General features: G+C 39.4%; 1 protein-coding gene across 1 annotated transcript in view; it reads left to right on the plus strand.

Moving 5' to 3' along the window:
- The window catches only part of LRP2 (LDL receptor related protein 2), a 178,421-nt gene that overhangs the window by 34,392 nt on the left and 117,422 nt on the right, over positions 1 to 26,607 (plus strand). The window contains exons 2-10 of the mRNA XM_006059973.4: positions 210 to 317; positions 2,353 to 2,475; positions 5,282 to 5,398; positions 16,538 to 16,648; positions 16,950 to 17,063; positions 17,786 to 17,905; positions 19,301 to 19,453; positions 21,882 to 22,001; positions 26,183 to 26,311. Of these exons, the coding sequence (XP_006060035.4) occupies positions 210 to 317; positions 2,353 to 2,475; positions 5,282 to 5,398; positions 16,538 to 16,648; positions 16,950 to 17,063; positions 17,786 to 17,905; positions 19,301 to 19,453; positions 21,882 to 22,001; positions 26,183 to 26,311 (1,095 nt within the window). The remainder of the gene's footprint in view (positions 1 to 209; positions 318 to 2,352; positions 2,476 to 5,281; positions 5,399 to 16,537; positions 16,649 to 16,949; positions 17,064 to 17,785; positions 17,906 to 19,300; positions 19,454 to 21,881; positions 22,002 to 26,182; positions 26,312 to 26,607) is intronic.

A 26,607-nucleotide genomic window follows, 5' to 3' on the forward strand; every position in this document is an offset into this window, starting at 1 on the left:
AGTTAGCTGTGTGTGAAAATGACCTTCCTGCAAATCCTAAAACAGAATATAATCATAAAAATGTTGTCCTAATTGTATATATAAGTAATTTACATCCTTTGATCACTAATTCGTGGGATACTTTTTATTTCATCAAAAATTTGTATTTCTTTGAAATATCTGTGTGGACGACTTTTTAAACTGGCTTTCTCTTGCTTGTGGGATTACAGGATGTCGCAGTAATGAGTTTCTGTGCCAACCTGGGCTGTGTATTACTGCGTCCTGGCGGTGTGATGGGACCCGAGACTGCCCAAATGGCGCGGATGAAATTGACTGCCGTAAGTGAAGAGGGGCGGGGCTCAGCGCTGTTCTGAGTGACAGAAGTACTTCAGCTGTAACAAAGGCAAAGAGTTGTGACTTTAATAGTTGTACTGAGCTCCAATCTTCAGCGTTAAAGTGGCATTAAGAATTCAGACCCCTTTGAGGAAGAGGTTCAGTTCACATCAGTTTGTGTCTTATCCAAACACCTTGGTACGGAACCAACTTTCTGAGTTGTTTTCTAAAGCGTATAAGCGATTATTTCATATTATTCAATCTGCAAATTTTGTGCACGAACAAGAACAAAAAAAAATAATGTCTGTACTGCTGTGATTTGTAATTCAGGGAGTCTGTTTTCATAAACAGGATGTCGTAGATGTAGCAGGATGTAGAGGAACTTGTGTGAATTACTATAAAGAGGTCACAGAAGTGGTTATAGTGCAGTTTATATTTTTAAAAGTTATAGTTAAAACATGATATAGACACCAAATTTAACTTTTTAACTTACAAGTAATTATGAAAATCATTTTCCACGTATTTCTTCATTTATTTCTGTCCATAGTATTCTGAAGTAGCTTTCAGATGAGGAAACTGAGGCATAGAGAAGCTAAGTTACCTACTGAAGGCTTCCTGCTTGGTGTACTAATCCCAACCCTTATATCCATTTTCTCCCACCTTGCCATAGGAGATCTATCACACTATTGCAGTTTCATCCATTTCGATAGGTGAATAGGCGATGATTATAATCCAGAAACCAAGAAGGCAGGTGAAAATTCGAGTTGTTTGCCATCCTTTGGCACAACAGAACAAACTTTGGTGTTTTGTTTGGATGACAGTGCACTTTGAGAATGGGAGAAGCGTGGGGCATAGGTGCTATGAGGTACTTCTCAAATTTTCATGCAGTAATGGGTCACCTTGGGAGCTTGTTAAAGTGTAGGTTTTAATTCCACATGCTCGAGGTGGGGTCTGAGATTCAGCGTTCTGGAAGCTCCCAGGAGATGCTGATGTTGCTAGTCTGGAAACCACACTTTGAGTAAGGGAGTAGTTCTATTTGTAGAGACATGATCATGTGTTATCTATTTGCCTCCTGGGCTTACTGAGTTCATTTTAGGTTAAACACTAGGAGCAGAAAGTTAAGAAGAGTGTATTCTGATATAAAGGAAATAACAGTTACACCAACAGATTTGTCAGTGTCCCATAGCAATGATAATAGCAACATACCAATGACAATATTGATTGCAACTAATTTGCGTGGCACTTTCACATATGTTGGGGCTTCCGCAGTGCATCAGAAGGTGAAGAATCTGCCTGCAATTCAGAGTACCTGGGTTTGATCCCTGGGTCAGGAAGATCCCCTGAAGAAGGGAATGGCAACCCACTTCAGATTTCTTGCCTGGAGAAGTCTATGAACAGAGGAGCCTGGAAGGCTACAGTCCATGGGGTGGCAGAAAGTCAGACATGACTGAGCAGCTAACACTTCACATATGTTACTCTTCTTATTTTTTACAGCAATGTGAGAAAAGTATAGACCCCATTTTATGATGCATACATTGAGATTCAGAGAACCTGCTCAAGATTTTAAAGCAAATAAATTGTGGAAATAATAAAATGATTTGATTTGGAGTCTTATTTTCCAAATCTCATGGATTTTACAGTTTATCCTCATGCTTTACTATTAGTTATTACAATGCAAAACACTTCAAGTAATGTAATAATTATAAACTAATGGTTGATTTTATTAAAATTAAAAATGTAATTGAAACTTAACTTTAATATTGTTTTGGTCATAACCTTGTATGTGTGTTTTTGTCTGTATATATGCTATTTGTTTTATTCTCTGGAATTTTGTATCTCGTTGGATCATCATTTTCTTGTGACACCATTGAGATTATTTGCCAGTGAACACTAGCTAAGGTCCACAGGCTCTAAGGTTTTTTATATTTGCTATCAAATATATTGAGCAGTAGTTGACATACTTCCTTTAAAAGGAGTATTGCTTGTTGGTATAATAGGGTGGATGTTTGACACAAGGAGTTCCTTTCTGGTTTATTTTAGCCACCAGTACTTGCCATTCCGGCCAGTTCCTGTGTGCGAATGAACAGCTCTGCATCCCTGGGAGCTGGGTGTGTGACGGGGAAGACGATTGCAACGACGGTGCGGATGAGCGTCGGCATTGCCGTAAGTGCTGGCAGGGCCGTCTCGCGTTGGCCCCTTGAATTGAACACCTTAGATTCTAACCTTTACAAATACAAACACAATGAAATGGTTCTTTGTAAGTGAAAGAAAAGTTGGGCCTTGAAGGACAAGGAAACCTGTGCCAGCCATCTCACCCAGGGGTTGGATGGTACTGAAAGTGTGAATGTGCTACAGGTTTATCAATACATCCCTGTGATTTAGATTCCCAGTGTTTAATTCAGGTTATGTTACACTTAAGAGTGAAACAAAACACTTTTTGGTGTCTATATGTGAGGGTCTTCATTTATCTGGCAGTTGGATGTTTTGGCTGCAACGAATGAAAAATGTAACTCAAAAAATTTAAACAAAAAGGGAATTTATTATCCACCCAGCAAGTAAAAATGTAGCATTGTTCCAGGATTGACTGGAAGATAATGGAAAATCTCAGTTCCTTGAATTAATAACATCATCCAATTTTCTTCCACTGTTCTCCTCTGCTGTCTTTTTAGTCTGTTGGCTTTTCATGATTGCATGAAAGCTGTAGAAGTCCTGAATTTTACATTCCCATAATTCACATTTCGATATCTAGAAGAGAAAGCATTAACATCTTGATGGATTGAGATGGAGAGAAGATACAAGGCTGAACCACCTCTAGCTCTTGACCTCAGGTGTCCTCTGGAAGTATCCAGCTCTGATTACTGTGTAGCATTCATCTTTGAACTTTCCCACATTCTGTTTCATTACATGCACATCCCACAAATCAGTGGACATCTGTCATCACTCTGTGTTGGTTTTGAGATAGCCATGATCCTGTTGCCATTTTCTCATAGTCATTGCCCACAAAGATCAAAGAAGAAACAGGTGTTTTGACGAGTACTTCATGTGAGAACTTGTTTAGTTGTTAGGTGACTAGCAATGGAGATGCTATGGGCTTCAGTGGGTTCTGGGTGTATTTATAAAAAAAATGGAATTTAGTCCAGGAATGTTGAGGCCAGCACAGAGTATGAACTCTTCTCAGTTGGGCCACTAGATGCTTTCTTTTGAGGAAAGTAATGGAAATTCTCAGTACTCATGAGTTTGACTTTGGTGTAAGGTTAAACGTAGACTGTATTAAACAATTTGTTAGGGCTTGTTGATGCTGGTCATGTGGTCTGCCATCCAGCAACAAAGAGATGGTGGTCCTTGGGACAAAGTGGTTAAGAAGAAACCAGTGAAATATGTAGAACTGTGAAAGGCGGTGGTGTGGTGGTAATAGATTGCAGTCTTGAGGAAGGCACAGACAGGAGCTGATCGAGGCCAAACAGGAGCATGGCGTATCCGAATCAGGTCCAGCTATGAGTCAGGATTTAAGGTAGATTAGCAAAATGGGAGCGGGGCCCTGCTTCAGAAGTACTGAAAGGAGGAAGGAAACGTAGCAAGGATAGTGGAGAGCAGGAAGAAATCCTTGTTTCTAGGAAATCTGTCTGGGCTCTGATATTCTCTGACTGGCCTCTCAAAGGTCCTAGAGGAAAAGGATGACCTCCATGCTTGATTGTGAAGCTCCCGAGAGCAATGACTATGCTTTATTCAGCTTCTATCCCTAAGGCTTGCTATTCTGTGTCACAGGTAGTAAGTTCTTGATAAATGGACACTGAATGGATGAATGACTGGTTATGTATCTTTTGGCTCCATATGCCATTTGGTTCCATTTCCCCTTGCTGCTGGCACAGAGCAGGAAGAAAGCTGAGCTGTAGATTGTGATGCAGTGTGTGGTGGATGACCTGTTGCTAATACTGCATAGAGGGGATGGGAACTGCCAAGGGCCACTGCTTGGGGAGATTCTATAATTTGTAAGCGATGCTATTTTAAATGGGTATGGATTTCATAAGGTAACTCTTACATTTTACATTTTGTATTGTGTTTTCATCAGATCACATTTCCCCCAAATGCTTCTCTTTTTTATGTGGATAATTAAAAAGTCCCATCATATTTCCTGTGTTAAACTCACAGAGTAGAATTCACATGAAACAACCATTCATTCGATTTTGTCCGATTTATCCAGAGACAAATTTGATAAACTACTGATGTTCTGCCTTCACCTACCATAATCACCTACCATTTAAGCCAGCTTAAATGTCTGTTTATAAAACTGACACATATTCAGTGTAGAAAGCTTATAAAATAAGTCTTCCATATCTTTCACTATCTCCTTGAATTTTCTCTAACTCATGTCCATTGAATCAATGATTCTATTGAAACATCTCATCCTCTGTTGCCCCTTTCTCCTCCTGCCTTCAATTTTTCCCCTTTCAATTTTCCCTCATGTCTCGGGGCCTTTTCCAATGAGTCGGCTCTTTGCATCAGGTGGCCAAAGTTCTGGAGCCTTAGCTTCAGCATCAGTCCTTCCAGTAAATATTCAGGGTTGATTTCCTTTACGATTGACTGGTTTGATCTCCTCGCAAGGGGGACCTTGATTAATACCTATACTTGCAAAATTCTTATTTCATCCATCCTTTTTGCTGTGTGGATTTTCAAGCTATGTTGTATTCTCAACACATGTTGCTAATATAATTGTCTACACTCACAAACTTGAGTGTTTCGGGTATTTTGATAGTATGCTTGTCCTAACAGCCTTGCTTTCACATTGTAAGATGTCTCCCTTAGGGTAACCAGGTGCTCTACCTGGTGACCCTATGAATTTTATGTTCAGTGTATGGGTTCCTTGCCTTTACTTTTAAATTTCCTCATTCATATTTGTTAATGTTGTCACATTTGTTAATTGATCTGTGTTCTTCAGTAATTATAAAGTCATACTTTTTTCCTTTCACAGCTGGAATAACATGCTCCAGCCATCAGTTTACATGTGAGAATGGTGAATGTATCCCAGGGGAGTTCAGATGCGACCATTCCACAGACTGCTTAGATGGAACCGATGAGAAAAACTGCCGTGAGTTCCTTAAAGCCTTTGCCCTGTATTTAGTTTCGCCTTTGTCCCTTTGGCATTTTAATCAATTTGTTGATGGATAAAAATGCCTACAATATGCCTCTTGTTATTGAAATCTCTTGGCAGATTCTTTTGTGGATTAGAGGTGATGTTCTGATAGGAGTCTATTTTTAGCAAGACATTCTGAGTGTGTCCTGCCTTAGCACATGAAGTTTCTGTATGTCTTGAAGTAAGAAACTTTAACTTTATTTTTTTCGGCTTGTTTTCTTTCTTTCTTTTTTAAATAAACTTTAACATAGAGTCACACAAAGTCAGTGAGTACAAAACCCAGTTTGATCAATTTTAACTTTTATTACATTACGGTGGTGAGCTTCTAGGTCAAATGTCTTTGGCCAATAAGAGTTTTTCTGTTCCTGTGGACTCAGTGTTTTCTAGATTACCTTTGGAAATGTGTTATATGTTTAAAAGGGCTTTCTGTAATGGAAGAATGTATCAGTTTGTAACTGATCACCACAAGATAAAGCATACTAATCACAGTGTTCTGCATTTAATGAATATTTAATTATTACCATAAGCAAAATAAGAAAGTGAAATCATAGTGCATAATTTACTTCTTACAAATGAGTAAAGAGTAATCTGCCTCTCTTGAGATTTATATAGAATTTTTAGAATACGAGAATATACTAATTATTCTGTTGTGTCCTTCCTCTGGTTCATCTAACTCTGTCTTTAGCCTCAGACATACCCATTTTCTCTCAAAGCCCTTATAAGTCTACCATTTCATACAGTTTTCCAGAGCTTCCTTGAGTTTTTATGTCTTTTCTCCTGACATTATTTCTGGTATACTGCATTTTAAACTTCAAGGAGTTATTTCGTATTCTAATAATCAGTGGATAGATTTTGCACCTTAGAAATCTTGATCATAAACTTCTTGGTTATTATGTCTTCACCTAAAAATTTAAGTTTTAGTCTACTCTTCTGAGGCAACTCGTTTATTATTTGGTCATTTTGATATGATTTTAGTTCTCTGGACTGTCCCTAAGTTCTTTCCTTTGGTAGACTGTATGAGAAGCGTGCACTTTCCAGTCTGGCACCATGCCTGGAGTGGGAGCCGACATAGACTGGTTGTGAGCACATCGTTTGTATTTACTGTACTGTACAGACTGTGCTCTTGATGGAAGAAATCCTGGTATGTGTGCCAGATCCATGCTGCAGCCTATCATCACACAGTACAATAAAACAAAACACAAAACTTCTCCAATGCTTTCTTCCCTTGTATGTTACTTTGCTTTGAGAGGAGGCTCTGCTATTTGTCTTTATGTCTCTATTTCCTAGCAGTTCTGGTATAGTTCTGTTGTAATTTCCAACTTACCCATTTTCTTTTGAAAGAGATTATGTTGCCTTTATTTCGGATCTTCTTTAACTTGAGAAAATTTATGGAAAATTTAGACTTAATTTAATACTGGCAGTTTTAGAGACAGCAGTGTATGTCTGTAGGTCACAAATAGTAAGTCCAGAATCGAGGGCTCCCCTTTGAGTACTTTGTAAGGCAAACAATAAATCCTTTATGGTGGCAAGTGAAGAAAATATTTTTCATTAAGAATAGAGACAAATCATACATTATATTTTGCAGTATTGTGTAAACTTCAAAGTGTTATGTAAATTCCAGTGGTTACTCTTATTAGGCCGCTCACCGAGAACAATAGCACCAGTATTACAGCACTGTCTTATGAATAAAGGAACTGAACCAGCAAGGACAGAGTGGCTTGTTCAAGGGTAAGTGGTGTGTGGCAGGGCTAGAGCTCAGCTCGTCCTCTGGTCCAAGTCTGGTGATTGCTGTTCATGAAGGACTATATTTACAGAAGGAGGAAGTCCTACCTTGTGCAAGAGCAAAATGGGTGACCTGTGCCACCAGCCTGCATCTTTATCCCTTATTGAGGAATGGATAAAAAAATGAATGCTTTATTGCAAATGCAATGGGACTTGCGGAAATGCTATTTTAGGCAAAATAAAAGGCAGCTAAAACAGACTGTTTGGATTTATTCCATGTGAACACCCTGCAGCCAAGTCTCAAGTCACCAATACAACTGCCTCATGACTTTGCCAGTGGGCCTTCTGGAAAAAAAGCTGGCAGGGTTCAGGTAGCTCTTCTAGGAATGAAGGAAAGGAAGTGAGTTTTGTAAAATGTCTGGGCTGGAGTTCATAATCAAGATTTTGTTTATATTTTTTTTAAGTACATACAAATTATTGTCAAAGTAGAGTTAAAGCTCATTGTTTCTGGAATCATACAAGTCATGAATCCTTCAGGGTTCATGGCCCTAAAGTGAATCTCACCATGTAAGGGGGTTTAACAATGAGATTTCTTTCTTCCTATTTTTCTCTACCTTGTTTATTTATTGCTACACGTTATTTAAGGACTAGTCTAAAAGAAATTTAACAAATCAGAGGAAATGAAAAAAAAATCCTTGTACTTCCTTGTTAGTGCCTTGATCTCCTGGCCATAGCCAGGTTTGTATAAGAAGGAAAGGAATGACCTGGATCAAATTGTTTAATAAGTGCCAGCATGCAGGGGGCAGGATTGGCCTTATTTTGTTTTCCCTCTTTGTTTGGAGATCCTGTGGGAAGTGAGAGGGCATCAACCACTATCTTATTCAGTTTTCACATTAGTACTATGAGGTACTTTACAGAGATCCTTAAAGATCATCAAGAGGTAAGGGTGGATGACCCAAGATATTAACATAGGTCTAAATCCTATACCCGTGCCCTTGGAATATTTTTCTTTTGTATAAGATGTTTACAGAACATTTTGCCTCCAGCTTACATAGCTATTTTATTATTAAAATGATACATTCAAAGCTTTTTATTATGGAAAGTTTTAAATGTAATCAAAGGCAGAGTGATTGCATCAGCTTATAGCTAATTTTGTCTTACCTATATCTCCTTGTTTTTCTTTCCATTATTTTAAAGTAGTTCTCAGATATCATACAGTTTTGTCTTTAGGTAATTCAATATCTAATTGCTAACATACAAGGAAAGACTAAAACATGACGCTATCAGCTCTGCGTGCGTACTCCATCATGTACGACTCTTTGTGACCCCATGGACTGTAGCCCACCAGGCTCCTCCATCTATGTCCATGGGATTTCCCAGGCAAGAATACTGGAGTAGGTTGCCATTTCCTACTCCAGGGGATCTTCCCGAACCAGTGACAGAACCCACGTTTCCCACATCTCCTGCATTGGCAGGCAGAGTCTTTACCACTGCACCGCCTGGGAAGCAAGTAATCAGATATCCATCCAGCTTTAAAAAGTTCTCCAATTGGCTTATTATTTTTTATTTGAAATAAAAACCCAAAGAAAATTTATATTTTCTTTAGACAAGTCAGTTAGCAACTGACTTGTCCTGGAGTTTCCCATATTTTTATTAATTTTTTTGCTCATTGCACTCTCTAATGTTTTTAAACTGTCCCATAACTGTACTTGCTGGAAATTGGTAGTTAGATCTAAAATAAGTTTCTTCAGTCTTAAAAATAATGACATTCGGATCCAGTAATTATGGTGGGGAGCTGTCTCGTGCATTGTAAAATGGCTCTCACTGCCCCTCTAGTGGCCTGTGTCCACTAGAAGCCAGCGGCACCTCCCAATTGTGAGAACCAAAAGTGTTTCCAAACAGTGTCAAATGTCCTCTGGGAGCAGAATTCCCTTCCCCTGCTCTATCTGAAGACAGCACTATCTAGAAACTTGTACAGTGGCAAGGATGTGTGTGTCTGTATGTGTGTAAGGACACCAGCGCTTTGAATATAAAGGTATGTATTTCCATCAGGAGGCACCTCATGTCTAACTGTCCCTTTGTGAGATTAGCAGCCACTGATGGTCATGTTAAGATCCATTTGGTCATCGGGGTACTTAGCTATTTTAAACATCATTTCAAATATATAGCAGCTGTTTATTAGTTGTTTTAAATTAGAATGTTTCCACATGGTGAAGGATTAAGTGAGGCTTTGCCAGAAATCATTTTTGTGACACTTTGTTCTGTTGTTTCTGCAGTCATGATGCATAGGAAAATTACTCATGTACAGACAGAATCAGTTTATGAATATGGCTTTGTCTATTTCTCAGGAATAATATTGTCTGTAGAAATGAGTCTTCTAGGCACTAGAAACACTTAAATATAGTGATGGATGTTGGAAAATTGCCAAGAAGGACTTATTTCTTTTCCCCAAATATTTGAAAGGATCAGGAAACTTGACTCTGTAGTTCATAGTCCTGCCTGTCAGCTCAGCCCCCTAGGGATATAGTTCTTACTCCTTCAAACTTTTAAGGTCAAGATCTTGAGCTGTGTCAATTCCAGGCACTCTTTTTACAGAACAAAGAGTGGTATGTAAAGGTCCACTCAGGCAGGGAGAAGGGAGGGGAAAGAATGAGTGAGATGATGAGGAAGGCAAGGGTTGAAAGTCCCAATAAAAGGATTATCCTTGAAATAAATGGTTTCTTATTATATTTGATCTTTTTGTCTGCTGTGTTCCTATATGCATAACACACAGATATTTATGGTTATTCTGCTGTTTGGGAACTATCTGAATTGCGTGTGTGTGTGTGTGTGTGTGCGTGCACGCACGCATGTGTGCTCGTGTATGTGTATAGCTGTGAAACAGGTAAAAGTTCATTTTCCCTAAGTTATTTTGCTCTTCAAGCTGGCTACCTGCAAAGTGGCACTTTCTATTAAACAGCTTGTTAAATATTATTTTTTAAGGAACAGAGATTGGAAACTGCCATCTATGTTGCTTTTAATGAGATTAGCATCAAGGGAAACCCACTCACTCAGAGTCCAAGATAAGCATCAGAACAGTACAGCAATTATGGGTCATTCAATCATGGGTCATGCACTGCCTTTTGGTTGTTCAAAAATAGTATAATTTTTTCTAGTGAAGTAAACAGATTATTTCATTTTTATCAAGTGCCATATTAGCATGCTTTTGGTGTGAGTAAAACTACTGCTAATTATCATTGGTTTGTAGCCTTCTCTTTTGTTACTTAGGAATGCCAAAGAAAGGGTCAAATCCCTGTTACAATGAAGGCTTTCTTGCTGGTAATCAGCAGTGTTTGGTCTGCCTGCCACTGGGGTGGCTTTGTCTCTGACGTTTTATTTCCATTGACGTTCTGTTCTTTAGAATTTTGTATACTTTGGGCTTCCCAGGTAGCTCATTGGTAGAGAATCCAGCTGCCAATACAGGAGACACAAGAAATGTGGTTCAATCCCTGGGTGGGGAAGATCCCAGGTGTAGGAAATGGCAGCCCACTCCAGTATTCTGAAAAATTCCATGGGCTGAGGACCCTGATGGGTTACAGTCCATAGGGTCGTAAAGAGTTGGACATGACTGAGCAACTGAACACATACCTCACTCTATATATGTCTAACTGCTGAAACTCCAGCTGGGGGCATAATTGGGGGTGGGTAGTGAAGCAGAGAGATAAGTCATTCTGTGAACAGTTATGCCTGGTGACAGACATGTTCATTAAATTCAGCCTTGCTCTCACTGTTCTCTCTACTGCAGGCGAGAAGGAAGAAGCAGAGAGACTGAGCCTTTTTTTTTTTTTTTAAGTGATTCTCGCAGTTTGAGATAGGATTCAGAACCCTGATTTCTTGAGGAAAGAGAAAAATCTCCTATTCAGTCTTCATCTTGCAAGCACATTATAACTATCTCTCATCTCTTAAAAGATGTTAAGATCTGTCTCAGCTTTTACATAGACTTGTCTTTAATAACTGTCTCCATTTCCTCTTTCTTCCTTGAACTCACTGAAAACTGTCCATCTCCATTCCCCCCAAAACATTCTTTTTTTTTAAATTTATTTTTTAATTGAAGGATAATTGCTTTATAGAATTTTTTTGTTTTCTGTCAAACCTCAACATGAATCAGCTGTAGGTATACATATGTACATAGGTATACAAAAACATTCTTGAAAATGTCTCCAATGACCTCCATTTTGCTAAACCCAATGGTTCTTGTTTGAACATCACCTTATCAGAGAGCTACTCCTCACTGTCACTCTCTCTCATTTATTTTAATGTCTGTCCTCCTACTCTCCTAAATAAATAAAAAAAGTTCTATGAAAGCAAAGATTTTATGAAGTTCATCACTTTCTTTCTAGTACTTAGCATGTGTACGAAGTCACTCAGTTGTGTCTGACTCTTTGCAACCCCATGGACTGTAGCCCACTAGACTCCTCTGTTCATGGAATTCTCCAGGCAAGAATACTGAAGTGGGTAGCCATTCCCTTCTCCAGGAGATCTTTCCAACCCCGGAAATGGGTCTCCTGTATTGCAGGTGGATTCTTTATCATCTGAGCCACCATGAAATATTTTCAAAAAGCTGTGCTACTTATAATTTCACTTATAATCTCTTTATCCAATTCTTATCATGGTGTCTAGGAAGATGGATTTCAATAAATATATGTTGCATTATTCCTTGGAACATTTGAGGCACAATTTTCCATTCTGTGTCTTAGTTATTCCAACACTAGGGCTCATGTGAGATTTTTATTATTTTAAAAATTCATACTCTGTCAGTGTTCATCTCATTTGCAGATTTTGGTGATAGCTCTGTGTATGAGAAGGTACTGCAGATCCAAAATCTTTGGTGCAGGCTTTTGGGGTGCTTTTTAAAACTTAGGTCTGAGATCAGTTCACCACAAACTGAGACCAGGTAGGGATTTAGGACTTAGGACCTAGTAGTTTAAAGGGAGGCTGGTAAAGAAACTAGGTAAGTTAATGTCTTCCCTTTTTTTGCTTCAGGTTCCTAAAAAGCTGCTCAGACTAAACTTAATGTTAGTCCAATTTTAGTAGCCCTTGGGACGACATATTTGCTTTCTCTTTCCAAGGTACTGAATTGCTATTTCCATTTTATAAATATTACTATATGTATGCTTTTCATTGAAAGATGCTTCTAATTATTTTTGGAAAGAGGCAGGAAATGTTTCTCTGTTGCCCACTTGCACTCCCTAGTCCATGATGACTTACTTCAGGGACTGAATTTAACTGACACAGGAGGTGGGAGGTGGGCCAGGGAGGGGAATAGGCTGGTCTTCTGCCACTTTGTGGTCTGTCTGCAGTTTTTGTTTTTTGACATAGACTCTTTTTTTTTTAACTTTTAATTTTATATTCGAGTATAGCTGGGTAACAATGTTGTGATAGTTTCAGGTGGACAGTGAAGGGACTCAGTCATACATATACACGTATCCATTCTCCCCTAAAGTCCCTGATGTGGACCATTTTTCAAGTCTTTACTGACTTTGTTACAATATTGCTTCTGGTTTATGTTTTGGTTTTTTGGCCATGAGACAGAGAAATCTTAGCTCCCTACCAGGGATCAAACACACACCCCCTTGCTCCAAGGCAAAATCTTCACCACTAGACCACCAGGGAAGTCACTGTGGTCTGTTTTTTCAGTATGGACTCTCTTGTTTGTCCTGGTACTCTTGAAAAGCTGTTTCTTAGCGTAGGGTTTCCTGGAATCCCTAGATTATATCAGATTGAAGTCCTTAGTAGAATATAAAATAATCTGATGAAATTTATATTTGACCTCACTTCTCCAGACTTACCAAAGTGAAATGAGAAACTAAATGGAAAAAAAAAAAAAAATACAACTTTTTTTCTTGGGTTGCTTCTTCTCTTTCTTTTCATATGATTAATTTTTATCTATTCTTTTCATTCAATTTCATTCTTTTCCCTATAATTTCCTCTTCCTATTACTCTGAAGTCCGTAAGTATTAGAAATACCTATTACAGTGGTTAGGAATATGCATTATGGGGCCAGGTTGACTGAATTTGAATTCTAGTTCTCCAGCTTACCAGTCATATGCCTTTTTTTCAAATTGTTCAACCTCCTTATACCTCAGAGAGGCATAGATATAAGATCTATGAAATGGGACTAATAGAAGTAACTACCTCATTGGGATGTTACAAGAACAAAATAAGTTCATATGTATTGAGCACCTGAACAGGCTCTGGCACATCGTTTTCAATACATGTTTTTGATGATTATTATTGTTTTTGCTTATTTAACTCTGTGGATAGTACTTTTACTAAGTGCTGGCGGTTAAACTAGTAAACTTTTTCTGGCAAATCATTACTCTGACTGGATTATCCTGCCTCGGAACTGAACTAACAAAGTTACTCATAAAGGATGACTCTAGGACCTTGGAAAATCCCAGGTGTCTATCCAGGACTTATATCAGTGACTTGTTTTCCTTTTAATCTTGGCTTAAGCATCATAATATACTTTTAAGATACCTTCTCTTTCTTTAGAATCAGTTTGTCTTCTTGGCTATTTTGTCAAATTCTGTGAAAAGAATGTATTTAGAACCTTCCTGTGAAGATAATGAAGAGTAGTGCCTAATAACTGTGTCTTACTCTGCTGTGGATGATTTCCATTCGGGAAAGTATGAGTTTCTTAAACCACCTCTTCCTCCTTGATTATGCAAACTGAGCTATAACATGGAAATTTCTTGCTCCAAGCCAGATCATTAGCAGAGAACACATTTAAAACACCGTCAACTACCAATCCTACATGTATATGTGGAGGCAGCTCCCAATTTCGAGGAGCAAACCTGGACATGAATCATTTTGAAAAGTGGAGAAAGGAAGGGAGATGGAAGAGGATGTTCTTGCATTTTTGTATCAGGTCAACTTTAGCAGTCTGGGGCTTAGTTAATAGGTACTTGTCAATCTTTCCATTAAAACAAAACTTACAAGGATGATATTCTCCAGTATTCTTATACAGTATCTTCTCTCTTACTATCCTTCCCCTTTACTTGAAGTCCTGTAGGACATTTCAGCTACATGATGGATTTGTCCCATGGCAAAAAGTTTACAGGGTTAGACTCAGACTGTCCATCCAAGCAAATAAACCAAAAAGTTAGACTTCAGAGAGATACATTATCACCAAGTATTGTGACTTCCTGTTTTCTGGGGTAGATTGAAACTCATTAATACTGTTAGCTGTAGAAACCTTTAAAGGAAATAGAATTTGCTCATTTCTTACTTTGCTCAGTGTATAACTTGGACCTTTGCCCTCTGTGGGGTATTCAAAGAGGGAAAAGCTTTTAGAAACAGTTTTCCAAATCTTCTGTATATTTTGTGTTTTGGCTCTGTGCAGTCCTTCCTATGGGCATCCCTGTACATTTAGTGAGGCACAGCAGAGACCAGAGGTGTGCAGGGCAAATCCTCAGCTGATTGACAGATTTATTATCAGCTTGGTCAGAGACAAGAAAGCTGTTCATACTTCATTCCAAGTGTCAAACTACTGACCTCTACCCTTACCAATATGGTTGGCATATCAGCTTGATGACATCAGTCTGACCTTGTTGTTTGTGGTGCTGATATGTTGTGTCAGCAAACTTTAGTTATATTAGTGGATGCTAGTTTTCAGTGTGGGAATGGCCCTCAAAAAGGACGGGGAGAACAAGAGATCTGCCCAGCATGTTGGCCTCAGTTCCTTTATATCTACAATAATCACCTTAAATGAAAGAGTCACAGTCCATGCATAAAATTTCTTCCGATAGATATTTCCTTTATTGTAAAGAGGTTGGGTTGTCTAAGATTTCCTTCCTGCTTGCTGCTCTCTGAATAGTCTAGATGGCATACTACTATCCAGCGCAAGGGGAAAAGGAATCACTTGCTGGACTCAGCTGGCTTCTAGGCATCTCTTGAAGGGAGAATGAATAAACTGAGCTATGTGACCCTTTGAAGATGCATTCGGGATGTGTGCCATCCCTATGATGAAAAGACAGCAATAACCCTAAACACTAACTGGTTCTTGGTTGATTAAAAAATAAAATTTGCAAAAAATTAAATTTTATCAGTTATTAAATGCCTCCTATTTTAGTATACAGTTGATTGTATGCAACTTGGCAATTAAAATATTTATAGACACTTGATAGACTAGTTTTGAGCTTCTGGAGATGAGAATATTTGTGCTTGCTCATGGGACTGCTGTCTGATCTTGGAGATGTACCCTTTTCTTACTGAAAAAGAAATTAGAGGAGAATCTGAGAATCACTATGAAAACAATCTTTAATGAAACAAAAAATAGACCAAGAAAGATATCATACTTGTGAGAGGAGACTCTTAAAAGACCGTAAAGGGCAGAAGTTCACACTACTTTTAAAAAACTTTTCAACCTAAAAAGTTCAGCTGTGATAACTCTGGCACTGCCAAGCATTTCTTGAGTGCAGTGGGTGAATGACCTAGTCTCTGTACTGAATGATGGGGATTTGAGTAAGACAGGATCCTTGATCTCAGAGGATTTCATAATGTCATGGGGGAAACAGATAATCAGTGAATAGAATGGAGCCTATAGTGAGGGGGTCATGAGATATGTTCCAAGTCTGGGGAAGCACAGGGAGGGGCTGATAGTACCTTTTTCCTTTAAGGGAACATCGTGATTTTTCCACTGAGAGAAAACCAGGGTTAAAAAGCATTTGGCTAACAGCAGTGAAGAGATCGTCAGTGCATAATATGGTAACAATGGTTTGGGCTTGTGGCTCATACCGTGCTTTTGTAGAGCACACTATGCTTTTCAGAGTACTTTACTAGACATTGTCTTTTGGAGGTTCCTGTATGTGTGGATGAGAAAATGGTGACACAGAAAAGATGAATAATTCAAGTAAGAGTAAATAGGTATGGAGTGGCACCCCAGGTCCCAGGTTTCTTGGCTTCTTGGCCTGTTTTCTTTCTTTGACCCTGCAGCCAAAGAACCAGCCCTTCATCTCCCAAACCATGTGTGATGGTACGTTGCTTTCCTGGGGTATTATTTATATTATGTAAAAGGAGGTTCCATTTTGACAAGTTAAAATTTCTTCTCATTCTTCAGCTTGGAGTGCACAAGTCACTTTAGAGCCCAGTTCCCTGGGCTTCCATTACCCCCCTACTATGCCCTCTCAAAGCACTCTGTACTGATCACATTAAGCACATAGTCTAGTTTGTAATTTGCTGTTTGTGTCATTCTTAAGTTATCCAAAGAATGTCTCTTTTGTTTACCAATATATGTTCAGCAGTTAGTGTCTAGGATACAGTAGTCACTCAAGAAGCGATTGCTAAGCAACATCTTCATTTAAGATTTGTGTGCTATTTCCATTCTTTCAGGGTACCCAGTATGTGAGCAGCTAACTTGTGCCGACGGAGCCTGCTATAACACCAGTCAGAGATGTAATGGGCAGGTTGATTGCAGAGATGCCTCTGATGAACGCAACTGCAGTAAGTAATATGCTGAAGCTGGTTTAGCCAGTTATGCACATTTCTTCTCAAGTTTGTGTTCAGTGAATTCATGTTGGTGGCTTGAAGTCAGCCGTGGTGGAGTATTTTACACTATGGAAATTGGCAGATACAATAAGTGAGGACTTTTATGTTCCTGGAGAACTGGTTATTAAACATTTACCAGCACACTGCTGCGTGGTAAGACTCTTTTGAAACTTGAGATAGACTCTTCCTATGAAATTAAGTGGCTACGGTGAAATTGAAATTGTCTTTTCTTTCCCCTTTTCACCTTGTGTCCCAGCTCACCGATGCACACGCACTGAGTTTCAGTGTGGCAGTGGGCAGTGCATTCCTAGAACCTACGTCTGTGACCATGAAATCGACTGTGAAGATGGCAGTGATGAACATTCTTGCCGTACGGTGACTTCCTCATTTTGGGTCATGCTGTTAGGAATGCTCTTGTCTTTGTATTTTCCCCCCTACCAACGTATTATTCTTTTCAAATAAAAGAGTCACTTCTGGCAGAGGAAGCCATCATTTAGGGCCTATGGCATGAGCCTCAGCAGTGTTGCTGAACTTAGACTTCTTTACCTTCCAGAGATCTGTGTAGAGTTGAAAGTGTTGCTCATGGACAGTTTGCATTCTTTTCTTAGGCCACAAAGATACAGGGTATGTTGTATTACTGGATTTCCTTTCTGGCACCTGGGCTTATTTCAGTGCTAAATTGAGAGGAATGTGATATCATGGAATGAGTTACTCAGAATCATTGAGTCCTAGAGAGCAATTATCGTGCTTGTGGTCAAGTGAGAGAATGTTGGCCCCTGGCATTTCTGTAGCATCTTTGTCAGTCTGTATTCTTTGCTCTATGTCCACTTATAGCTATCTTGTTTTTCATCTTGATGCACTTGATTTTCATGTCCTGAATCCACAGCTACTGTTTTCTTCTCCCCCTTCTCTCTTCTTCTCTTTCTCTCTCTCTTTTTTTTTTTGTTCATTTTTGTCAAGATGGTTAAGGGACTAAATGGGCGTAGAAATTTCAGTTTCTTGGAGCTCAGTTTAGGTGGCAGGGTGAGCACTTTGATTTCTTTCCAAAGGTTTGTATCTTTGGAGTGTAGCTGTCATTTTATTTTCTTCCAGCTGCTTATCGGACCTGCAAAGGCAACGAATTCACTTGCCCTAATGGCGTCTGCATTGCACAGAGTTGGGTTTGTGATGGAGAAGGTGACTGTGTAGATAACGCTGATGAAGATGGATGCGGTAAGGAGGGGAAGAGCTTCTGATTGGAAAGTATTTTCCGATTTTCAAGCAAGTGTTTTCCAGGTCTTGCTTTTCCTACTTTCCTTGTTAAGAAATTATCTGTGTGACATGCAAGTTTCCATATTGGCTGGACTGACAGGGAATTTTGGGTGAGGAAGAGTGGTTCCCCTAGCTTTTTCTAAAAAGACACAGAATTCAAATATAGCATAAATTATAATCCTTTCCTAACAGTAAGGCCAAATAGATAGGACAGTCTCTCCCCCTTTACAGCCCTATCTGAGGTTTTCTTTTTAAGACTTTTATCTTAATTAGATTTATCTATATAAAAGAAGTAGTCTGGGGAAGGAGCAAAAATAGAGGAAAATGTGATTTGTCTTAAGACCTTACAACCATGAAGAACGACTGAGCTGAAGATTGGTAGACGTAGGAGAGGCCACTATCGGGAGAAGTGAGAAGGAAATTGTCAGTGATATTCATCCCCTTCACTGGGCAGTTATCAGCAGTACCTCCAACAGCTTGGAAACTGCTAACACCCACACATAAAGCAAGTTACCTTTATGATTCTAGCCTGGGTATATTAATAATGTTGCTTGTTTTGGTTGGGAGCATCCATTGGTTTCATGTTTCAGTATTCCAAGAAGTTGTGTTCCAACTTGCTGGATTATAATCTTTCTTGTACTGTTGACAATTCGCTAAAGAAACAAAACAAAACCAACCAAAAATCACATATCACACACACACACAAACTCAGCAATCCTGGCATTACCTTGATAGCTCTAGTTCTATTGTTCATAATTTAATAACTGAATGTTCTCCTACAGGTTATTCATCTAGTTTGTTGATATGCTATGCTATGCTATGCTAAGTCACTTCAGTCATGTCCGACTCTGTGTGAACCCATAGACGGCAGCCCACCAGGCTCCCCCGTCCCTGGGATTCTCCAAGCAAGAACACTGGAGTGGGTTGCCATTTCCTTCTCCAATGCATGAAAGTGAAAAGTGAAAGTGAATTTGCTCAGTCGTGTCTGACTCTTAGTGACCCCATGGACTGCAGCCTACCAGGCTCCTCTGTCCATGGGATTTTCCAGGCAAGAGTACTGGAGTGGGGTGCCATTGCCTTCTCCAATTTGTTGATAACTCAGGCCCATTTCTGCTTCTTACTCTTATAGTTTGGCTGGGAGTTGCCTCCCCTAGAAAGACTGGAACCTAAATAATGACATTTACCATTCTTTAGAATCTCAGTAAAAGGTCAGTTGTAGCGTTAGAAACTACTTGTTTATTGTGAAATATCAGTCATTTGTAGGTTTCTGGTTTACCTGATCTCTTAACCATGTATTGAAAAATGTCTGGCTCTACCTCTTATATGGCCTATTGTAACTCTCTTTTTCCCCCACAGAAAGCAAAATTAATCGTACCTTTGAATGTTACCCAAATGAATGGGCCTGTCCAAAGTCTGGAAAATGCATCCCAATTTCTAAAGTTTGTGATGGGACTTTAGATTGTCCAGGAGGAGAAGACGAAAACAATATCACTGCAGGACAACAGTGTGGTGAGTATGGACATTTATCTGGACATCTTTCAGGATATGGTGTCTCTGTTTTTCTATAACAGATTGCCATAGATAGAGAGTATCAAGTGGTGTTTGCGGAATGAGCAATTCCAAGACTTTGTAGCTCTAACCAACAAACATTTGTTATTTCTCACAGTCCTGTGGGTTGGCTACATTATTCTTTTGGCCTGAACCAGCTCACTCACATCTCAGGATGCTCCAGCAAAAGCATGGCTAGTCCAGGCGTGTTTGCCTGGTCATGGAAAGGGCAAACCCCGCTCTTCTAAGCCTTGACTTATGTCATGCTTCCTAAGTGTTCTATTGGCCAAAAGAAGTCACACTGATCCCAGATTTAATGGGCTGAAGCAATAGACTCCATTTCTTGATGGGAGGAGTTTATAAGTATCTGTGACTCTTCCTCCTCCACCCCCCGCATCTCCTTCCCAGGAAGAGTGGTTTTAATGGTAATTGTGATGACTCTAAAAATATTCTGCAAAAAGTGAGCAAAGGAACTGAATAGACATCTCACTAAAGGGAATGGCTGAATAAGTACATGAAATGATGCTCAGCATCACTACCCATCAAGGAAGTGTAAGTCAAAACTGCAATGAAATACAACTTCATACCTACTAGGATGGCTACAATAACCTCACACTGGTCAGAAGGGCCATCATCAAAAAAATCTATAAACAATAAATGCTGGAGAGGCTGTGGAAAAAAGGGAACCCTCTTATACATTGATGGAAATGTAAATTGATATAGCCACTATGGAGAAGACTATAGAAGTTCTTTAAAAAAACCTAAAAATGGAATATCATATGACCCTGTGACCCCACTTCTGAGCATTTACACAGAGAAAATAATAATTTAAAAAGATACATGCACCCCAATGTTCACTGAATTATTTACAATAGCCAGGACATGGAAGCAACATAAATGTCCATCAACAGAGGAATGGATGAAGAAGTTGTGGTACATATATTCAATGGAATATTGCTCAGTTATAAAAAAGGAATGACACTGGGTCATTTGTAGAGAGGTAGATGGAGAAGGCAGTGGCACCCCACTCCAGTACTCTTGCCTGGAGAATCCCATGGATGGAGGAGCCTGGTGAGCTGCAGTCCATGGGGTCTTGAAGAGTCGGACACGACTGAGCGACTTCACTATCACTTTCATGCATCGGAGAAGGAAATGGCAACCCACTCCAGTGTTCTTGCCTGGAGAATCCCAGGGATGGGGGAGCCTGGTGGGCTGCCATCTATGGGGTCGCACAGAGTCGGACACGACTGAAGCGACTTGGCAGCAGCAGATGGACTTAGGGATTGTCATACAGAATGAAGTAAGTCAGGAAGAGAAAAACAAATATCATATATTAACACAAATATGTGGAATCTAGAAAAATGATACAGATGAACCCATATGCAAAGAGAAATAGACACAGATATAAAGAACAAACATATGAACACCAAGGGGGGAAAAAGGAGTGGGATAAATTGGGAGATTGGGATTGGCATATATATGGTACCATGTATAAAATAAATAACTAATGAGAACCTAAAAAAAAAAAAATAAATAAATAAATAAATAAAAGTATTCTGGAGATTTGTGATGACTCTAAAAGTATTCTGGAGATTTTATTCCCTGGATTATACCTGTGGAAAAAGTGTTGCTAGCTTTACTCAAAAACTTCTGGTTTCAGGGATCTATACTTGGAGTTACTCACCGCCCTTCCCCCACTCCATAGCCGTAGACTATTTTCCCACTATAAGCCATGACTTCTGTGGACAGCCGGCTGTCCTGTAGGAAAATGCAATTCATGGCCTTGATTTCTCTCTGAATTATCTTGTAGTTGCCTAACAGTGACCGTGAACTGTAACCCTAAAGTTTTGGTGATTTCTTTTCCATGAAAAAAAGAGGCTTCTACGGCTTCTTTTTTACCACCGCCCCACCCCTCACCCCCCGCCCCCATTTCTTTGGAAGCCCTTTTAAATAGTCCTAGTGCAAAAGTTAGAAAACAAAAATTAGTTGAAGCTAGCTTGGATTAATTAGCTTTTTAAGTTAAAAGTTTAGTGTTTAGTGTTCAGTGGCTTGGAAATTCTTGGGAATATCCTTCTATTCTTTCTAGATAGAAGAAATAGATATCTTTCTATTAGATAGCCTAATATCTTTCTAGACACAAAGATAGACTTTTGACCAGATTTTTTTCATGAACAGCACTTCTGATGCCTTGTGCTTGCACTTAGTTATAATGAATTTTTAAAAATATGTGCTGAGTTTTTATTGCATCATACTGCAGGCTTGAATGGTGACAGATTTTCTGTGTTACTGCATACTTACTGAGCTTTTACTTTGGAAAGTTCTTACTTCTTATAAATCAGCCTTGTCCAGAGATCACCTTTCATTTCACCAAGTCTTTTTCTCTGTTTAGATGTGAATCTTTGTCCGTCCTTGGGATGTGAATACCAATGCCACAGGTCACCAAGTGGAGGGATGTGTTACTGCCCCTCAGGTTTTATTGTCAACCAAAATAGAACCAATAACTGCGTCGGTAAGTGACAGTCTTTCATCACAGTACTTACGGCACTGGGGGCACTCCCTTTAACATCAAGGAGTTTGTATTTGTGGAGAGGAGAATCTGTTAACAAAGAGCAACACAGTCTTCACTGAAAACCTGGCCAATATGAAGTTTTAACTCTGAGACGCTTTTGTGAGGTGTCCATGGCAAAAGAGTGGTTGGATGATGAGTGAATAAGCTAGCTACTTGTATATCTGTCCAGTACCTAATGATGGAGGCTGTTCTTTTGATATATTGTGTATTGCTGTTTTATATATTTGGAAGCAGAATTATATAGCCATACTTGCTAAATACAGTTGGCCCTCCCTATCTATGAATTCTTCAATCTCCAAATTCAGTCAACTGGGGAATCAAAAAAGAAGGGGAATGAGGGGGCAGAAAGTTCCAAAAAACAAAACTTGAACTTTCTGTGTGCAGGCAGCTATTTACATAGCACTAAGGACTCCGAGCTTTCACGGTCAAGGGCCAGGGTTCCCTGGTCAGGGAACTAAGATTCCACAAGGTGTGTGGTGTGGGCAAAAATGAATAAATGAATAAATAAAATAAACAAGCACAAAAGAATCACTCTGGTTTACAAACTCTGGAGAAAGTCTATTTCTTCCTCACGCTGTCTTCTGTAAGTGTAAGACTGCTCGGGCTGTCTGCCACATGTCAGGCTGCTCTTCCTCCTTTACTGCCACCCAGCTGCCAATCCGATTTCCAGTCTTAGTTCTCCAGGCCTTTCCCCTTTCTCTTACTAGAAAAGGAATTCCAGTAGAGATACCAGAAGCCACATTCTCAGTGTTACATTTGTTATTCTCTCTTTTTCCTCTCAATCCTAAGAGAAATTTGGGCTGGGCCACCTTGTAGTTGGAACTCGATAGGCCATGAAATGTTTTCAGGAAAAGGGATTTGCTCTTTAAGAATCCCTGGTTCATTCTTGTGATACCTTGCAACCTATTCTTTAGTCTGTCAATACCTCCCCACCACCCCCCGCCACGCCCCGCCTCCCTTCTAGAGCCACATTTTCCAACATGTTTTCCAGCATCTTTTCTAATACATAAGCCTGTGATGAGGTTTGAGTTGTAGGTCAGAAAGAGGTCCAGGCTGCTTCAATTTTTTGCAGCCCTTAAGAAATGAAAAACTTTCATAACAAGATTTTTACGTTTAAATCTATTAATGAACGTAACCAAATTTTGCAGTATTATGCTGTACACAGGATCATTTCAGAATTCAAGAACACATTTGGTTCTACTACTACTGGAAGTAGTCTGATACTTGGGCACTAATTCTAAGGTCCACAAGCATCTTTCAGTCCCTTTACGATGTACCTAGGGCTTTAGTACAGATGACCTCTTTTGGATACAAGCTCAAAAGTATGCAATTTTGAGTTTTGTGAATGTGAGGCCCTCTGCTACCTGCAGAGACTTTCTCTGTGACCTTTCTTGTCCTTTAAGAATGTACCTTTGCCTCTGAGTTTTGAAGCTGGGTTAACGTTTATTTCACATTTCTTTTCAAGAAGACTATATTTTGCTTTCTTGGTAAAGAGAACCTATTAGTTTCAAAACATGACATTATGAAACCAGTTACACTCATTTCAGCTGAGCTTTTAGAGAATTGTTTAGGTCTGCTCTTTCAAGCATTTCAGTTGAACAAACACTCTCTGTATGCCTGTAATCCTCTGCATGCCTGACTTACCACAGAAGCTTCAGGTGTTGGAAACCTATGCAACGTTTATCAGCTTAGCTATGGCTCCCCAGGGGATGCCTCAGTGATTGTTAAGAAGAAAATGGAATAATCATGACAGGAAATCTTTCCTTCTACCATTCTTCTGCTCCTGGTAGTCTTGACCTAGCTGTGGAGACTCTGAGGCAAGCCACCAGAGCAATTCACTGGACTATTGTTTTTGATTGACAAGGACATGCTGCTTGTTGAGGGAATGACATCGTGGTGCAGCCTTAGGGCAGGAAGGTCATTTAGCATGGTGGGATTGCATACAGCCAGCTGGATCAGAGGGTGTCTGAGCAGAATTTTTTTTAATTACTCTCAAAGCAGTATTTGTTGGTAAGAAGGGACAAAGAGTAAAAAGGAAAGTAAATCAAGGTGACTTGGGCTGGGAAGGAGGATTTTGAAGCAGCATTTTAGTGTTTTGTAGTTTCCATTACCTTTTCTACTCTCTTTAAAATCCTCAGGTCTCCCTTTCATTTTTCTTGTCTTTCTTTTGGCTGACGATGGATATTAATTTTTCATTCTTCTTTGTAATGATGAACAGAATCTTACTCAGTCATTAAAAGTGACAGTGTTTATTTACTCATTTAAACCTGTACAGTACTTGTAACCCAGATGGTAGGAAGGGCATTTGCACCCAAGAATTCCTAGTTATGACTTTTCCACCCTCTTTTTGACATGAGAACTCGTGTTTCCAGGGTGATTCCAGATCCTTAGACATAGTCATAGTGTCTTGGATTCAAAATGAGGTCATGATACCCTGGGAGTTTGAGGGCGAATGTCCTGTACATTCCTACTGAAGCAAAGCCTCTCGTGGTGTTTTCTCAGAAAGGAAGTGAGGGCACAGAAGAAATAGATCAAATGTTGGCCTTTGGTCTATACCCACTTGTCTTTTTACCTTGTCATGTCCAAATTGGATTAATTTTTTCTTTGTCACAGTCCTGGGGATGAAAGATGTGCTGGTCTGTGTTGTTATACTTGATCTAGAGGGAAAACGGGAACCATTATCTTGATCCCAGGACTTTCTTGGTCTTTGTTTTAATTCAAGTTTTTTCTTTTTTAGATTTTGACTGTGCTGGGTCTTCGTTGTGGCACGTGGGCTTTCTGTCTAGTTAATGGCACTCGGGGGTTTCTCTAGTTGTGGAGCCTGGACTCTAGAGTGCAAGGGCTCAGTAGCTGTGGGATCTTAGTTCCCCCACCAGGGACCAAAGCCATGTCCCTTGGATTGGAAGGCAGATTCTTAACCACTGGACCACCAGGAAATTCCTTCTTGGTCTTTCTTGTTGGGGAGTCACAGGATGGTGGGGCATGCAGCAGGTGTGGTAGAATTCAACCCACAGCTTTGCAAATGTTATCAGATCCTAGAAATTCTAGAGAACCCTAGACCTGTGAGTCTCAGGAATTATAATTTACTTGAGAATTTTCTGAAGCTCTAGGGGATAGAAGCCTGTTGATTTAGGCTGTGGACATCATTCTTCAAAGAAAGAGAGCAGGGCGAAAAAGGGTGAAGAGTGGATGTGAACTTCAAGGGTCAAATGAAATATTTGGCACCAGTTATCCAAGGATAGGACAATTTCTGTGCCCTTTAAGCTTTATAATCTTAAAGAAAGTCATGTGTGTTTTTCTTCCCTGCCCCCATGTTGTATTGTTTATGTGTCAATTATATTGAAAGTCTTTTTACTATTTGATAGAACTGGGACTACTTGGCCATTGAACACAGCTCTATTGTGTAATGGATTTTCAACAAGTACATATTAAATGAGTGAATAATGCTAATGACTAAGCAGAAGAGAATGTATTTTTCATGACTTAAAAATGATGTTAATTTTGGTGATGACTTTTGACATCAGAGAAAAGGATAAACAGACCTTTCCAGATACTTTATTGCATACTTTATTTGTAACTCATTGAGCAGTTGGATATAAGGCAGTTCTTTCTGCAGCGATGGAGATTCTGTGTCCTCCAGTACGGTAACCACTAATCACATGTGGCTGTCAGCATTTGAAATGTGGCAAGTGTGACTGAGAAATTGCATTATTAAGTTTATTTCAATTTAGTTAATCTAAATATAACTCCAAGAAGCTGCAGAGAGCTAGTGTCTGCCACATTGGAAAGCACAATTTTAAAAGGATGCAATTATACCAAAATTTTGTATTATACCAAAATTTTGTATCAGGTGTTTTATAAACCATCATTAGCAAATGAAATGCAAAGGCAATGAGTCCAAGCAGTGTTGTGCATCACCTGCAATGTTATCCTTTATGTAGATTTTAAAGAACCTTGGTTTTTCCTTAGTATGTCAATGCCTATGCCCTGCCTCCCCAGGGGGTACTTTCTTAGGTAGTTGCATCACCAGATTCCTGTATAGCTTGTCCACGATTTTTTTCAGAAAGTGCTCAAGCTGTGTTGTTAAACAGTATTATAACCGGTTATTTCCTATGTGACAGATTTTGACGATTGCCAGATATGGGGAGTTTGTGACCAGCTATGTGAAGACCGAATTGGCCATCACCGGTGTAACTGTGTAGAGGGGTATGTCTTGGAGCGCGAGAAGCACTGCAGAGCTAATTCTTCTTGTGAGTAAATTAAAAACACACATGTTTCTGAACAGTAAACTTCTATCCTCTTTCCATGGCAGAAGTCAAAAGAAATATCAGCATTAAGGCAGATGGTGGGTTTGATTACCACAAATCAGATGTGGCCCCTGCTGTTGGAAGAATGGGTCAACATTAATTTCGTGCTGTTAGGGACCAACTTGTGGAGTAATAGTTGTTGGGTTTTTAAAATTTTATTGATTGCTTGTTCACTTTGGGCCTGAAATACTGTATCATCTACCACATAAATTTTATGAGTACATTTGACCTATTTTTGA

The sequence above is a fragment of the Bubalus bubalis genome, chromosome 2 (assembly GCF_019923935.1).
Source record: "Bubalus bubalis isolate 160015118507 breed Murrah chromosome 2, NDDB_SH_1, whole genome shotgun sequence".
In the NCBI taxonomy this organism is placed as follows: domain Eukaryota; kingdom Metazoa; phylum Chordata; class Mammalia; order Artiodactyla; family Bovidae; genus Bubalus; species Bubalus bubalis.